The 17,966-nt window shown below is 48.0% G+C and overlaps 1 protein-coding gene across 1 annotated transcript in view; it reads right to left on the bottom strand.

Annotated features, from left to right (window-relative positions):
• The window catches only part of CLIP2 (CAP-Gly domain containing linker protein 2), a 42,797-nt gene extending 40,225 nt beyond the window's left edge, over nucleotides 1-2,572 (bottom strand). The window contains exon 1 of the mRNA XM_026050170.1: nucleotides 2,368-2,572. Within this exon, the coding sequence (XP_025905955.1) occupies nucleotides 2,368-2,479 (112 nt within the window). The 5' untranslated portion in view covers nucleotides 2,480-2,572. The remainder of the gene's footprint in view (nucleotides 1-2,367) is intronic.
• Between the last annotated feature and the right edge of the window lie 15,394 nt (nucleotides 2,573-17,966).

Below are 17,966 nucleotides of genomic sequence, written 5' to 3'. Positions count from 1 at the left end.
TTTAATTCTGCTCTTTGTTAGCTGCCAGGCTTTCTTTTACAGCTGCATCTCAAGCTTTGGGGATTTCCATCCTCCCCGCAAAAGGAGTGAGATCAAACAGAGCAATGGTGCTGCCCTGTATTTACGAATCCAAAATGCCCTGGATAACTTCCACCAAGCCACAGGGTGCAGCTGGGTCATCAAGTGCCAAAGAAAATGAAAAAGTGCCTTTTGGCACGTGTTCCTGGTAAGAGGCATATTGCAGAGAAGTAACACACGAGTGCAGAAAAATGCAGTATTCTCCGATCCCCCTGGAGTCAGACTCCCACGAACTCAGTATTTATGGAAACAGTTCACAGACCCCATGTGAATGTTCAGAGACAGCCAAGAGCAGCCCGCGGGGCCTGCAGGGCTCCTCAGACACCTCGCACACACAGAGCTTTCCAACATCTGCTATTGAGACTGGTACCCAGGCTGGGCAGGGTGACCTCCTCCTGAGCAAGAGCAGCTACCAGGGCTGCCACAATCAGCCTAGCTCTTAGGGGCTGGGAAATGAGGATGTATCCAAGCAGGACAGCAGAGCCAGCACAGAGGGAGATCCCTAACACACCCAACCGTGACCCATTCCAGGAAGGGCAAAGTGTCCCGGCTCCTCGGTCCGCAGGTCTCCTCCAAGCTTATGTCAGTGTCTGCCGTGGTCTGGGTTTCAGCCAGGCGGCTGCTTGGCCACAAAGCAGAGGGACCGCGTGGGCAGGAGAGCAGATACTTCAGCACGGACCGACTGTACCACAACACACCCACTGGCACAGGAGCAGCCTGGGCTCTTTGTCCCTCCCCAGCTCTGTTTGTGATCAGGAGTTACCTGCAAATAACTCCCTGCCACACATGCAATTACAAACTCAGCAGGAAGTGCCTGGAGATTTGCAGCTGGCAGCTAAAAATAAATCCCTGCACTAGAGTCCGTCAGGTTCGTTAGATCACAGCCAAGTGCAAGGGGGAACAATGGGAAGTGCAAGGGGACTACAAGAAAACTTCACAATCAACATGCTGATAAACCCTATCCTAAATTTCCTCTGCCAGTTTGTGCTTCCCTCCCAGCAAAGAGATAAGGAAGCTTTCAATGTCCTTGATTTAGATGCGAAATTGACTCTTTCTGATACTGAAAACTACTCAAACCTCATGGAGGTTTGAACCTCCACAGAGGAGCTCATGGAGGGTGTTCATGACACCAGCACACATCTCCCAGTGCAATGGAAACTTTACACAGGTCCCCACTTCTACCTCCTTCAAATAACCACCTCTGTACTAGCCCCTCAAGAGGCAGCATCAATGGGTGACTTGTTTTTGCAGTACCTTAGGCACACAATAATTTGCCTTAACGCAACAAAAAACAATCACTGTGCAGCATTATCCCCACGGTAGAAATAGTGCAGTGCCAGCACAAGGCTTGGCTGCTTCTGCCAAATACTAATTATTATTGGGGATGAAAAAGAGCAAGATTATGAGGCATGGGGGTAGCGGCACAGATCATGATGGGACTAGAGAGAGGGGACAGATTGAGAGGAAGTCAGCAACGTCCAAGAGAAAAAAATCCTAATCAAAAAAGTCAGGGGAAAAAAGGTGCTAAACAGAAAGCATCATTAATTCTTTCAAAGTGTTAACTACATTGCATAGCTTATGTATACACTGGATATAGATAGACAAGAAAGCATATGTATCTAGGTATCATTTATTCATGTCAGTCCTTCAAACAATTCTGTTCAAACAAATGCACTAATCTGAGGTAACCAGCGCAGGACAAATCACTAAGTGCCTGGCTCTTGTTCTTACATCTCCACAGGTCAGAAGCACTGGCTACAGGAAGGGGCTTGAGGTGGTCAGGGGTGAGGTTCTCATTTACTTCATTATCACCAGCTCTTCAAATATTACTGCCTCTATAGCCACACATACCCTCCCTGAAATGTCTCACAAGAGGACATCACATTTGGGCACCACGTTTGGACACCCCTACCATTTACATAACACCTCATCAGCTCTAATTCTGCCCATATTTGAGTCACAGACTGTGCATGTGGCAACGCCATGGTTTGCAGCAGTCCAACTGCCAGAGCAACCTCACACGTGTGCGAGTGAAAAGGGGGGCTGCGCCTCCCACTATCAGCAGCAAACACCAAAGGAGTCATCTCTCCTCCACCCACTGTACAACCTGCTTGGTGCACTAGCTGGGAGAAGGCCATTTATTCACCCCATTACGCTTGCTTTGATCCACGGTCACGGTCCATCTATGGACAGATAGGGAATTTCACCCGCTGCTGAACACCGGCACTGTTGGACCTCTTGCCTTCAGAAGAGGTGATCGCCTGGGTCAGGTCGTGCTCTTGTCCTTACCTTCCTTTGAAGCTGTGGTGACGGCAGCAGCAGCCGTCCCCGCCGCCCGTCCGACGGGGCTGGAGTGCTTGCCCGCCCTGCCGGGGATTTTAAGCCCGCTTGGCTTCAGCATGTTTGTCGTCTCCTGTATCTCAGGCGAGTAACTGATGGTGCCAAGGAGTTGTCCCAGTGTCACGGATCAGGCTTCTCGATGATGGACCCTTCCTTCCATTGTCATACACCTGGAAAAGAGAAGAGCATAAGGAAATCAGAATGCGCTGGAAGCACCAATGCAGCTTCCCCAAAGCAGGGCCCATCTCCCCAGGCACATCCTGAAGGGTCAGGCCAGCTGCCTTAGTCTTGTTTTTCCTGCACGGTGCATGGTGATAATTTCCTTTTGTCTCCTATTTTAATGTCACATTCTTGATCCCTGACATAGAAGACTCATTTTCACTCTGAATCAAAGCTGACATCTTCCCAAGCCACCCAATGAAAATTTAAACTCAGATGGGGATTTAAGTGACTAAAACTGTTGATTTGTTTCAAGCTCTAAAGGCTCAGTTCACGCATCAGTCAGGACCCAGTTCTACTGCTCTAGGAGAACATCACTGTGGCCTTCACCAAACAGATACTACAACCTTTCCCACTTGAGCTTTACTGCAGGCCCTCATTTTCACAAGACTCTTGTTGGTTTGGAAAGACCACGCTGCAGTAAGACACAGTCAGGGTCTGAGATGGGGCTTTAAGCTCCTCTCCTTACTTCAGATAAAAGGTGTCTGATCCCATGGATTTGCAATAAAACTGAAAATCAACTTTCTGAAGTCCAAGTATGGCTTTACCAACAGTTCTTTAGTGGGGTCACATAACATTCCTTTCCCGGTAGGCAACGGGAATAAACCCACCAAATTCCTTGCGAGCACGTTGCATTAACTAGCACGCAGCTCCTCAAAAGAGGTTTCATAAAAGAAAAATAAGAGAAAGGAAATGACTAGGGGTCTCAAGAAAAGGAAAAAAGAAAAAAAAACATAAATATTGCTGATGACAAAGAAATGATTAAAAAAAGGAGAAGAAAATAAAAAAGGAGATTTAAAAAAATCCAAAAGGAAACCACATTTGGCTGACTGAGCAACTGGGACACAGATGGAAGAAGGTGGCCATGATGCAAGCTGGGGACATTGCTGACATGAAGGGCAAAGGGAACTGGAAGAGAAGAACATGGAGGAAGAGCTGGGAGATGGGAGGATGCCCAGATCCGTTCCCAGGCCGAGGTGGGAGATGGGACCGCAGTATTTGGAATCAGGGAATGAGCACAGCAGAGCCTTGCAGATGCTGAGGGAGCAGGGCAGGAAGTGATTAAGGCCTGAGTCAGGATTTCAGCCCGGGCTGGATCCCAGCACGGACGGGCTGGCCGCGCTCCAGGGAAAGCTGCAAGCAGACACCAAGGAGGCGAAACCACAGGGAGAATTCCAGAAGCACACTGCCGCGGGCTCGTGCATACCCGAGACACCAAAAAGCGTTTTGGCAACTGAGTCACTCATCCCACAGCCACTTAGAGACACACGGGAGGAGGGACCCAAAGCTGGAGCCTGGGGAGAGCCCCAGTGAAAACCCAAGGCTCTGAGCCCTTCCTCTTCCCCCATAAAGTATTCCCAAAAAACAGAATGGCTTCAGGCACCTCCAGCCTGCAACATCTGGCGAGGATTTAGCACGTACGGAAGCCAAGGCTGCTTGCAAGAAGCTGGCTTCTCAGATCACGTCAGCAGGAACAACAAACAAGAACAACTGGATCTTGCTGAAGCAGAGAGAAAACAGCCCATGCTCCAGCCAGCAAGGACCAGGCGCTGCCACAGAGCTGGACTCGAGGCTGCCTGCAAATTCCAGCCCTGCTTAACAAAACCCAGGGAGCAATCATCACCTGGAAAGGAGGAGCTTTGCTCAGCCTGGCTGCACTCCTGCTCGTACAGCCAGCGAGTACCTTCTGCCTTCCCTCGTCACCCTCATCCACCTCTGTCACCTTCACTCTGATGTTTTTCCCCACGAGCTATGGAGCTTCTTGCAGCATTTGGGCTAAAGAAGCCGGGATGCCAGGTCTTCCAGATAGGACACAAGAGCTGGATCGAACCCCAAGCTGTGATTCAGGTTCACGTCAGGGAAAAAAAAAAAAGAATAAATCAAGAGAGGTTTGAGCAGGGTGTGAGGGAGGAGAAAGATCTTGAAGTTGACTCACTCACAAAGTGAGTCTCTTGATCCAGAGACTTGCAGCAAGGATCAAGCCTTGGGAAGGCAATTTGTTTAGATGGTTGCTCTGGTTTGCTGCTTATCTCCAAAGGGACAGCCATGTAGGGGTCAGTGTCCCTTAGCTGTCCGATTCCTGAAGTTCGGCTGGCCACACGGGTCCCAGGATATCGTTCTGCTGCTTCTCGGGATGCTGGATTTTATTTTAAGCAGGAAGAGAGAGAAATAAACAGAAGTGCCCTGTAATTGCAGAAAGATTCCTGCCAGAAACCTCTGTGCAAACGCATTTGCCTTCACTACACTGATGCCAAAAACCAAGGGAATAACAAGGTTGCCGATTAAACTGCTCACCAAGCCAAGAGCTGCTTTTATTCCAGCCTGCCGTGACCATACACAGTGCACTGCCATACACGGCGGGGCCTCGTGCCACGTGTGATACTCAAGGGACTTCTCCAGTGCCACCCCAAGCACGCTCGTCTATCCTGCCCCAGGTACCTTCACTACACGCTCATTTATTAAAAAATCCAATATGGGTTAAGTTTCGTTTTGATCTTCAAGAGCCATGGAGGGATCCAAGCCTGGAAACGGGACCTTACTGCCTGCACGAGGAAGCGAGAGCAAACTCGCATAAAGCTTCTTGACTACAAAGCTTGTCAGAAACACATACCTAAAGTAAATATCTGGGCAGTCTTTAAAAGGGCTCATACTGCTAGCATCAGGCATTCAGGAAGTTCCTCCCTGCTTCAACATAAAAACACGGGAGCAGATTTTGAGCAGGTCCAAGTGCTTGGCACATCATGTTCCACCAGTGGGACATGACCAGCACTCGGAGGAACACGGCCTGGGGCGATCCAAGCCCCACACGAGCTTCGAGCCAAGTGGAGGATCTTTGAGGGCTGCAGAAAGACCCCAGATCTGGGACGCTGGCCAATGTCTCCACAAGGCACTGTCCTGCTCCATTAGAGATAACTGCTTGTTCTGAGCTCCTGCGCTGCTCAGCTTTGAGCAGCTCGAACGTCTTAGCAGGCTCGGTCAGCAGAGCCCTTCTGAAAAACCTCCCCGCAGCAGTAGATGTCGAGCATAAAAACTATATTGCTGAAGGTAACAGATACGAAATACACTTTCTTATTCGCAATATCATTGGCACAAGCTGTAAGTTACAGAAATGTGACCTTCTCCCGACAGTGCAAAAAAGAAAAAAAAAAAATCCATCTCCCTCTGTGGATCCTCTGGGGCCATCAGCCTGGGCTATTTTGCTTTTCTTCATTTTCTCCCAAGATGACACAGACTACAAAGATTTTCTCGATGTCCGCTGGATTCTTCCCACAATCTTTTCATACCAGGATGAATGGCTCTGTGTGTTCCCACAACCAAGAAAAACATCCCAGGAATGCACAATATCAAAGTCTGCTAAAAATGACCCAAACAGACTGTTCTCTGACTTCCCATCAGAAAGGGGGACAGCTGAATCCAAGCCACCTGGGCAGGCTTGCAGGCAAACAGAAAGGTAAACAGTTCTCAACCAAGCAGAGCTGTAGCTCCATAAACGAACCTCGCACCTGAAGAGCAGAAGACCTGATGGTGCCTCACCTACTTGTTGAATGGGACAGGGGGATGGCACAAAACAGACCAAAATATATGGTGGAGACAGTGTTGTGGTGGGTTTCCTTATTTCATTAAATACACAGCCTAAAAGGTCAGTGCCAAAACTTAGGTTTCTAAAATTCCAACTCCACAATTAAGGTACACACCTTTCCAGGACCAGGGTCCAAAAGAAAAATAACTCTAAAGAAAATTAGTTACTGAACTCAAGCCAATCAAGGTTGCATGGAAGGTAGCAATAAAGACTACACAGAGAAGAAATAAAACCCATTTTTTATTGCTGTTTTGTTTCGAGAGTTTCTTTTTTCTTTTTAAACACAATCTCAACCCAAGCAAATAGTGACAGTGACTTTTAAGACAATTATTTGGGTAGAAAACAGTTTGCACAATAGTCTTCCTATTTTCAACTACACCCACCTAAGACACTCTTCAGAAGGAACCACTTGTGTCCTCATTTAACAAGCATTTTCCTCATGCCAGTAATAAGGATGGAGAACACCAGGGATTTACACAAACCCCCAGGGGAGCACATCCGCAGGCGGGAAGATGTGAAAAGTTTTTACCATTTTTAGGACTACCCTAAGAACATGAGGTGGGGCTCTACCCAAGCTCACGCTCTGCATTTGGGGACAAAAAGCAGGTTTCTGCCAACCGAAAGCAGCACTACTGTGTCCTTGGGCAGCTCTGCAAATGTCAGAGCTAACAACAATACCTGTAGTCTAATATATCCCGAGAATAAAAATTGAAGATTTTGGCCTGCCAGCAGCTGGAGAAGTGATGCCTCTTGAGCTTGCTTCAATAAGCCCAGAGAATAAAGGCAAAAGCTTCTAGTGCAACTGGCCTAAAAGAAAATGGTATTTCTAAAGTTACATAAATCATTACATTCCTTGTTTCTGAGCATTCTGGTATATTTTCCCCTTTTTTGACTAGTTCTATACACTGCTCAAGCAAAAACAGTATTAAAATGCATGCTAAAACAGTGACATGCTACTATGTTCAAATATATATAACTGCCTGCACTTGCTTATGGTATAATAATATTTTGTGCTCAACTCTCATGATCCAGACAGGACTATCCAAGCTGCAAGGTTGGGCTGAGAGTCTAAAAACTGCCTTTTCCAGTGGAAACAAAACCCCGAGACTAGACTCAAACCCTTCAGCCTTTTGGGAAAAATACAGGCTATGAATTCAGCTACAATAATGATTGAAATCTGATGAAATCACAGCTCTGCTGACAGAGGGAAAAGCCAACACTGGAAGCAAAGAAGAACTGGATTTGTGATTCCTTGGGATGCTCCGCTGGCTCGGAGGGGACCACACCAACACTCCTCGCTTCCCAGATTAGTTCCCTTCTCATAAACCATCAGCAACTTCTCTCTGAAGTACAAACAGATTAGGATTAAATCTTTTGATTTAATCAAAGCAGGAGGGAAACAGAACATGCCCTTTCTCAATTAATGTCAGGCCTCTCTAATGGGAAAACTTCTGCCAGAAGGAAAGGAGCAGGCTGAATATCTCCGGAGCGCAAAAAGGAGTGCATCACCCCTAGCTGCACCCAGCGAAAGCAAAAGACACCCAGTATCTTCTGTCACCCAGGATTATCCCCCTTGCACTCCAAGGATTCACAGAGGCTCCATTGAGCGCTGCTGTTACTAAACAGTTTCACCTATATATCAGAAACATTTTTAACCTCCCAAAAACACCTGTGTTTATTCTTTTCTTATTCCAGTTTTGCAGTTAATTAGCACAGAACACAAAAGGAAAGCCTGGAGGCCTTGTCTGTTTTATGCTTAACTTTTATTTAAATCTAGTTCTAACCACTACGACAGACGGATCACCCTGTGATTGAGGCATAAAAGAAAAAGACTGTCAAAGGCTGAGCCTACAGACCCGTCCCACTGCACACTGCAGCTCAACCCACAGTACAAAACCTGGGGCAAAGCACAAAATAAATAAATAAAAAACACAAAAGACGCTCAATAAATCACCATAAACAAACCGGGGAGTAATTATGGGCTTGCTGATGAGCTCCTGCTCCCAGGGTGGCAAAGTGCCTGCTGAAGACAGGCACTGTGGATAACACTGTTATTAACAGCACCATACTAACTGTGGAGCAAAACCAGCCCGTTTGGGGGGAAAAATCCCGTGGATGGTCTAAGCACTACATGAGTTTCCACTCACTGGTGTCCAGCCCTGGGGCAGGAGGCAATGTCCATGCGGGACAAAATGGGGACGGGGCACCAAACAGGGAAGGTTCCTATGCAATTCAGGAGTCTGCGACAAAATCCTTGTCTTTCCATTCACTGAAAACATTTGTTACTTGTCACAAGCAGGAACTAAAGGGAGGGGGACATCCATGATAGCAGGCAGAGCTCAGAAAGGCAATGACACATAAACACATTCCATTAAAATGACTTAGGATTTTGTCACAACTAATACCCAAGCAGTTCCTGCAGTGAAGCAGAGGCCTGGCTGCAGCTCAGCCGTGCTGCACGCTCCGGCGGAGGCTGCAAAGACTCCCAAGCCACGGAGGCTCCCAGGAAAAGCTGTGCTAAATGGCGCAGTCCAGGAAGCCCAGCCTCTGTCGTTCACAGGGGCACAGATGTGCAACCCAAAATGTGCTCCAAGGTCTCCCCAGGCCTGGGGCAGCCTCTGTGCCCGATGTTATGAGTTAACTCCTCTCCTTCTTTCCCGCAAGGCAGCTCTTTCCGACTTAACTCCGTACTTGGAGCTCTCCAAGCAAACTGGGGCACGGCAGGAGGGAGCCTGGCAGGGAAATATCAACGCTGAAACATGGCACTGACATTCGGGGTCCCGCACGCAGGACTGTGACCCTTCTGCTGCATGAAGAGTGACAGCAAGGGACTGTCCTGTGAAAAGGAGACCTGTGATCTCACGTGTCACAGGACACACAGATCAACCCACCACGCTCCAATATGTTCAGGGCACATCTTAACAGCCCCACGCATCTCTGCTTGTTCCTCTGCTTCTCACAGAAATGGGTTGTTTCGATATCATGGGTGCTGTTGATCTACACTGTACTGTGGGCGAGACTGTAATAATGTTTTTTTACAAGGAAACCAAGAGAAAACTTTACTCAGCCAAACAAGCACGGGGTAGTTGTGCACAGCCCAAGTACATTGTAGTGCAGAGTGTTGAGGCAACGTCTCCAAAGCAGATGAGTCCTTTTTTCCAACCAAAAAGGAATAACAAAACCTGCACTGCCACCTCTCCTATCAGGAGCAGCCTCCAAGTTCCAGTGCCCACCCAGCCTGCAGGAATCCGAGCAGCCGCTTTGTAGGAGGCCACAAACGGTCCAGCAGCCTGGTGGCCTTTGCTCCTTCATATAACATATACACGGGTTTGTAAAAGCAAGAAGTCTCACACCCTGTCTGAAACACACTCCTATTCTCTTATTCCAGATGAGGAGACTCATAGTAGAGACTCCTTCTGCTATTTCGGGCTGGGGAATACTATTCAGGCCATGTTGTCCGTCATTAAGTCTCCACTAGCAATGGCTAGTGGATTATCTGTTAGCACATCCCCAAACTTACCAGCTGGGAAATTCCGGAGAAATGAAAGTTCTCGCTCAAGGTTGCAGAGTGCCCTACTCCAGTTTGCAGGGCAAGGAATTCACAGTTATAAAACAAATAGCTAAATATAGCGAAGCAGCCTCTAATCACTGAGATAGGTGTCACAAAGCGGGCTGACAAGAGGCATTGAGATAGGATCACACACAATGGCCAAACACAAGGCTAAAAAAGCCCATTTAATACAAGGCACGGTCTAACTGCTTCTCCATCTCCTTTGCTAGGGAGGTTGATTCCACAGCCTGGACAGATTCAGCATCCAGAGGACTTTGCAGGTCATAACTGGAAGCATTTGCAGCGGGTGGGAAAGTTCTGCTGCTTTTGGTGCCCATCAGAACTACTGACAAGTTTCCAAGCGCTAATTAGCAGACAGAAAACTTTTCAGATGCAAAAAACAAAACAGAGAGATAAGTCAGAGAAGCAGGAGAAGAGCACATTGCCCAAAGAGAGGCTTTGTTAGTGATAATTCCAAAAGCAGGCGTGTGGCTTTCTGTTCCCTCTCTGCCCCTGAAGATGTGCTGCAAAAAGAAGTAGCACTGTTGAACCAGCCTGTTACTGCAAAAAGGGCACATAATAAGGACTTTGTGATGGACAAAAATCAAGAAATTGCAATGAGAAACAAAACCATCAAGGGGAAGATTCTTGCACCTATGACTACCATGTTAGGGCAAACTCAGCTCAACTGCCGGACCTCCTCACTATCTAAATTATAAATACATGTACACACATACACATAAATATATATGTATAATGTATATATATAAAACATTCGCAGACTGGTCTTGAATGACACAGATGGAGATGGGCTTAACCTGGGGCACAGATGGACAAGAAAACCTCTTGAGCTTCCCGCTACCACAAATTTTGGGGTGTTCCTTGAAGTGCTACCAACATCCACACAGACTTTTAAACTATATGACTTAATCATTCACATTTGGATTAATTTAGACCAAGAGATGTCACACAACCAACACAACGTTATTTGGAGAACTTTTTAAAGAAACTGGATGGGGGAGCATAGGAGGAGTATTATAAAGCACTGAAGTTACAAGACCCAAATATTCAATATTCGCAGAGCTTTCCATGCAGAGATCTCAAGAGAGGTCAGAACTATAACACCCATTTTGTTCTCAGAAAGAGAATGAACCAGTTTTCCCAAGATCTGTCAATAACCCAGCGTCAGAGTCAAATTGTCACCGAGCTCTGCTCGGCCCCACTCTCTTAATACCCAGTACATCAAAGCACTTGGGAAAACACTGAAGTGTTCACTCTATAAGCATACAGTATAAATATATATTTTAAATAACCTGCTAGCTTTCCCAGGCATAAATGGAGCTATCAAGTGAATCAACATCAGAGGCGACAGCATTCACGTACAAAAACTGCAAAAGCCCTTTGTGCCTCACCACAAGCCCTATCTAGGGCTATCGTATCTATCAGTAAACAGGGCTCCTATCTATCACTATCTCTCCTATCTATCAGTAAACACTGACATAATCAAAATGAACCACCAAAATAAAATCCAGAGTGTGATTTCAGCCCTGCTCCAATCACGTTTGATTGCAATAATGACACGTGACAACGCTCCGTTTCGTTTCTTCACACATCTTTCCTTGCTATGTCTGGAACAGTTGTGGTATTTTCTAGATACCGTGTTACTCTTAAAAAAAGAGCTAACAAAAGTAGTTTCCAAAGAAAGTTTGGTGCAGAAATATTGTCTTCTTTTCAGAAAATGGGGTTTCTCTTTTTTTTTTTTTCCAGGGAAAGCAGCAAGTCTCAGTTTAAGGTGCCAGACTCAGAGTCACATGCAATGAAGTCATCTTTCCAGCGGTAGCTACAGCAAAAGCTACTGCACACTAATAAGGAGAGCAAGAAATTAAATCCATCTATTTGTCTGCTCGCTTATGAGAGTTAAGCAAAACACAAGACACAGAGAGTGCACTGGGCCTCACCGGAGCACTGGGAAGCACCGTGGGAGCCATGGAAAGGCTCCATGCATCAACGCCACAGAAGCACCGTGTCCTCTTCCTTCCCTAACCTGGACTTCTGCAGTGACCTTGGGCAGGTTTTCTAGCTTTACTCAGTAACCTGCCTAATTCTGTTGTTTTAGAGGGCTGACTAGCGCAGCAAAAGTCCTTGCTTCACTTTGATATTAGCAGCGATCAGGCAAAGCACTCCCACATAAACAAGCCCCGAAATTCTCCTGTAAACACCACGAGAACGGTGATAAAAGAATGAGACAGAAATTCCCAACTGTCTTTAACTTGGCAATAGAGCAGGGAAAACAAGGTGCTTCTCGTCTCCGTTCAACAGCTTCCTCAGCCATTCCTGTGCTCAGGAAGTCCCAAAAATATTTTAAAAAATAGTAGCTCTATAGGTACCCTCTAAGAGGGGTAGTGTCTAACAGAGACAAGAAGTCACGCTTCGGCCAGGATGCCTGAGCCATGGATCCCCCAGGGCTTTTTAGAGAGCCTAAAGATCTTGCCCTGCACTGCACAGACGCCGGAACCAACCCCACACGTCCAGGGGCTGGGATTTTTCTTCTCGTCCCTTGTCCTTGCCAGGCTGATGAGAGCAACTGAGTTTTCCTCGATTCCCTCTAAGCTTCATGGTCTGGAGAGACATTTTGATAAACTAAAAACAGCGACCTCCCACACAAGGCAGAATTTAAATCCTTATCCATTTAACCAGCTAGTAACGTAAGAGAAGAAGAAAAAACAACCCAGGAACTGCCACTTACTGGAGTAAACTGAGGCAGCTCCAAGGCTACAGAGGTGGCAAGAAGCCAAAGAGTGGAGAAGCCCATACCAACCCTGGGCCTCCAGAGGCAATCTGGTCCGTACTCACCTCGGGAGCATCCCTGGAAGCACCCAGGTCTGCCCACAGCGCTCCCAAAGCTCCCTCCCTGGCGCTGCTGCTCTCCACACACCTGCACCAGCCGGTGCTCACACTTCCCTGGGATCATTCCGGAGCCTTTGGAGGCCGGTGGTCTTGAGGGCTTCTGGTGGGCATGGGACACCCTTGGACGAGAGCACAGCGCTTTGGTGCACACTCTCCTCCCTAGCCCCGTGGGCTCTGACAATGGGCAGGTTCTTAAAGCAGCAAATTACACCTCCAAGTGCAAGGTCAGCCAGCGCCTGCACCAAAAACCTATCTGTCCAAACACAGATTCATCTCGAAACACAAGTTCCCCTCGAGGAAGCCCCCGGCGGGCAGTGGTGGCCAGGCTACCAGACCTCAGTCTCCAGGACAGCAGGGCAGGGCTGGGGGCAAGGGCTGGGGCCGGGGGCTGCAGGACGGGGCCACCAGAGCCAAAAGCGCGAGGCAGGGCTGACAGGGGCCGCGGGTGCCGCCGCTGGACCCCGCGATGACGGCGCCGCTGCGGCCGGGGATGCTTCCCGGGCGGCCGGGGATGCTTCCCGGGCGGTTTGCCCAGGATCCGGGCGGAGCGCCGCGCTGCCCGCCGTGCCCGCGGGGCCCGGAGGCCGCCGAGCGCAGCGGAGCGGAGCGGAGCGGGCCGGGCCTCGCGGGCAGCGCCCAGCGCCGCTGCGGGCGGCAGCGAGGCGCGGGCGGACAAAAAGCCGGCGAGGAGCCGCGCTCCGCAGCTGCCGCAGACAAAAGAAACCGCCGCCCCAAAGCCCGGCTCGCCCGGCCCCGAGCCCTTCTCCATCCCCACCCCGGGCACCGAGGGGCCCGGCCGGGGCGCTGCGGAGCCCGGGGCGGCGCCGCGGGGCCCGGAGGCGGCGGGGCCGCCGAGAGGCGCTGGGGCCGCGGGAGGCGGCGCCGCCCCGCGCGACCGGCCGCGGCCGCTCCTTTGTGGCGGGCCCGGCGCGAGCCCCGCGCGCCGCTCCTACCTTCTCCCGCCGGGGAGGCCGCGCCGGGGCCGGGGGCCGCTGCGCGCTGCCGCTCGAACAAAGGGGCCCGGCGGCCGCCGCCCGCCGCGCACGAAACGCTGCTGGTTTTGCCGGGCCCCGGCGCGGCCGCACAGCGCGTGGGAGGCTGCGAGAGGGAGGCGCGGCCGCGGGGCGGCTCCCGCGCCGATAAATAAATAAATAAAATCCCCAAATCCTGGCTTTTCATTCGCTTGTTTGAATAAAGGGAAGGGGGGGAAACAACGATAACGGCACCTTCTGCTCTGCGGAGATGGGGCCTCCGCCCCAGCTGCTCCGGATGCGGTGGGCGCAGAAGAGCTCCCGGTACAGCAGCACGGATCCAGCGGGAAGTGGAGCTCTCGCACAGCAGCACAGATCCAGCGGGAAGCGCGGCTGGAGGTGCTGGAGTTGCTTCCTGTGAGCAGGAGACAGCCAGAGCAGCAGGAAGCTCCCAGGGAGCCTGCAAATAAAGCACCTGCAGCATGGTGAGCACCAGCCATCGCCTGTCCCCTTTGCGGGTCTCGTAGGGCCAGAGCTGGTCTATCACCAGATGGATTTGTGCCATCCAGGGCCACAGAGCCGTCTCCTGGCACCTGGCTTTGTACCTTTAATGTGTACATGACAGAAAGTGCTTTGTACAAGGGACACGACTCCAGCTCAGATACTTCCTGACAACTCAAGATGTTCAAGGAACCATTCAAGAAACATGTAGATGAGGCACTGAGGGACATGGTTTGGCAGGCCTGGTGGTGAAGGATTTAGGGTTGGAGTCGATCTTGAAGATGTTTTCCCACCATAATGATTCTCTCTCAGGTCACCCATCGCATGAGTTGTCTTTCAGCTAACAGGGTGGAAATGGAGGAAAAGTTGAGTTCAATGGAGGAAGGCTTTGGAGTCCTACCTGGTAACGATCCTGTAATTTGGGGCTGTAGCTCTGCCCCATTCCTGGGGCAGGCCCAGTATGTTCCCGATGAGGCCCTGGGGAGCTGCAAGGGAAGGAGGCACATTCACAAAACAGGGAAGAGCAAAGCACAGGTCAACAAAGCAGCAGTCAGAGCGTGAGAATCGACAGCCATGGCCTGAGCAGGACAAGCCGTCCATGCCAGTGCCCTCACCTCCCAGCTTCCAGAGAGGAACAAAGTAAAGGGAAAGTAAAGTAGCTGTGTTCCCTTTGTATTTTCCCTACATCCTCACTCAAGCCATTTCTTTGCAGGTCTTCTTTCTAATCTGTAGTTGCCTGGAGAGACACGGTGTCACTTGGAAGTGAGCTAGAAGAGAAAGTGCCCGTGGCAGCACACACTGGAGTCCAGCACAAGGATATTTGCAAGATATTGCTCAGAAGTTAAACCTCCTTGTTTTTGATGAGTTGCACAATTTTATATTGTATCTTATATAACCTAGTTTGTTCTTATTGCTAAAACATCCATAGAAACACTTAATTTACAGTCCTACGCCCCTATTACAATGAGTACAGTTAGCAAGTTTGGGGTTAGATTTTGTCTGCCAGTAGTTTGTGGTATGCACGGTGGCCAAGTGTCATTTCCTGCCTTCAGTTCTGTATTTTTACAGGACCAGGGCCCAGGCCTGAAATGCTTTCAGGACAACTGTGTTGCAAGCTGCTATGTTCCTGGGCATTTTTACATTTCAGAAATAGAAGAATTCACTTCTAAAAGTACTATTCTTCATTAAAACTCGAAGTCCCAAGAGCTTGAGTAAATACCTATATATCACAAAGACCATCATTTGTTTTGTGCTACACAGTGACCTGAATCCTCCCAGGATCTCAGGCTGTTGCACTGGGCGCTGCACATACAGGAGAAGAAGCAGGTTCAGACCTTCACCACCAAGGCAGAGACCTCTTCACTCATGCCAGCTGCCCCACAGATGTGAAACAGAGGAGAACCAGGCCCCTTTGCTCTAATAACATGAAGTTAGAAAAAATTCATAGCTTTAAAGTCATTTCCTTGAAACATTTCAACAAATCTGTCTCTGACTAAACCTTCTCAGCGGGGTATCCAGGGAGAGAGGGAAATATCACCCAGGGCCAGAGCACTCACAGCGATGTGGCCAAAGCACCCAGATTGAGTCCCAAGAAACACACAAAACACATTTCAACCCACGAGCATATGGGCTCTTGCTAGTTTTATCTAGGTGAGCAAAGCATGAATTCAAGTAAAACAACTACAGGGAGGAAGCTGGAAGGCCATCTCTAATGTTACTGAGCTATCACATTTACCTGATAACCCTCCTGGCATATACCAGCCTTCTGTTCTAAATACTAGGATATATTTTTTTTCTTGAAAAGTGGCGTCTCATAGGTAGTCAAAACTCTTTCCACTTGACAGATTATTTTGATTGCTGACTATTTCCATTAGCTGTTGAGATCCTTGAAAAACTTCACAGTCTTTTTCTTCTAAATTATCCTGACAAATTGAAGTATCACACAGATAAAGTGATGCAAAAACCAAGGGAATATTCATGTGCACATCTAGGGAAACAAAAAGAACAAATACATTTTGTGTTTTGCCATAGTTGGTTGCTATGTTTCAATAATGATACCAAAAATGACCAAAATACTCAAAAATCTTGCTATTTTATTACTCAGCACCAAGACATGAAACCTCTCTCTGAAAAACCTGATGAGACAACTTAACTGTCATGTCCCAGTAGGTTAAGCCTCATGGGCTTATAGTTGTTCCCAAAGAGCAGCCAACATTTAAAGCCACCCACAGAGGTGACCTCAAGATCTCAGAAGCTGACAGAAGTTTCCGATTTGAATTCTTTCAGTCTTTTCCCCACAAAATGCCCAGAAATTCCTGACAAAATGTCCCTTTCCCTGCCCTTCTGCTTTGTGGGACTCATAGAGCAAGGGCAGAAACCAGCACATTTGGCAATGTTGTGTAACTTCATTGCCATCTTTTTTCTGTTATGTGATTTCCATCATCTCAGAGACGCAGCCACAACAGCTCAAGTTCTTCCTATTCATTGAAGCTGGCACTATAAATAGTCTGCTGTTTTTAGTGGCAGAGAACAAAATGCCTACATTGGTGGGAGAAACAAGATTAAAGCAGTAATTCAAAGAAAAGCCATTTTCCCTTTGATTACAGACCTGCTGAAAGATCTTACTTTGACGATCAGTGACTGCTTGAGGCCTTGCCCATTCTAAGCCAGGAGTGAAGTTCAAAAATGGCTTGTAAACAACTTTTAGACTTAAAGAGTTTGCACATTTGTTCAGCCCAGTGGTGCCACATTCTCAGGCATTTGCTCTCCAAGAGCCATGGTAAAGCCTCAAACACACAGCAGATCCTGTTTCAACTCCTTAGGTGAAAAAAACTCTCTCATCTAGCTTCGGACATCCACATGTGAGCCAAGAGACCAGAATTCCTAGATAATCAGGGCACAGAAACAGTACTTTCGGGGTGCAAGTCCCCTCATGCAGACTTCTGAAATAATTCAGATCAATTCCTCTGTAACAAAACCTGTCTTCATCCATGAATTGTAGGGGTGGTTTAGAACTAGGTCAAAAGAGGTATTTAAAGTTAAGTGATATGAATTGCACTCTTCTTCCTTCCAGAAATGTTCAGCATGGCTGATCATGCTTATTTTGGTACAAATAGGTTAGACATCCGTTTTATTTATGTTCTTAAGGCCTGACTTTCTTCATTTCATGGGAGGAAAAAAAATAGACAGTTGGGCAGGATAAAACAGGAGCAAGATGTGGCCCCAGGCCTGCTCAGGGCAGTGCAAGTGCCTTGTACAGAGCAACTCAAAGTGCTCTGAAGAATGGCTTTCTACAGGGCTGACTGCTGCGCATTCATACACATTTGTTAACATTAAAGAAAGTGTGGGTGGAAATACATTGAAGGATCATGGCAGTTCTCATTAATTATAAAGATCAAGAGGAACTTTACTGCCTTTTTCGTATATTTCGATATTTCCCAAAATGAAATTAGTGTATTAACTGTTATTTAAACTTCAGCCATCAGTATAATTTAATCATTAGCACAGTCTAGTTCTTGTTGCTCTACCTCTTTAAAGTGAACTTCCTTGCAGCAGTAGCAATGATTCTGAGGAATGTGAGACAACTGCACACAAGCACAATAAAATAACACAAGTACAACACAATAAAATAGAACACACTGTATAGCCAAAGAAATCGTATGATTTGTTTTACAAGGAATTTTTCCTATCCACCAGCCCAAAAGCAAATGAATCTTCAAAAAGCCTTCCTAAATTCTGTCTTCTGACACAATTCTCGCCCACATGACCGACCTGAAATCACACTAGTAGTGGAGATAGTTTGGAATAGCTCTGTTTTAGT

This window comes from Nothoprocta perdicaria, unplaced genomic scaffold, assembly GCF_003342845.1.
Source record: "Nothoprocta perdicaria isolate Ctin4 unplaced genomic scaffold, notPer1 scaffold_66, whole genome shotgun sequence".
NCBI classification, from domain to species: domain Eukaryota; kingdom Metazoa; phylum Chordata; class Aves; order Tinamiformes; family Tinamidae; genus Nothoprocta; species Nothoprocta perdicaria.
This window is presented reverse-complemented; position numbering and strand designations above follow the sequence as displayed.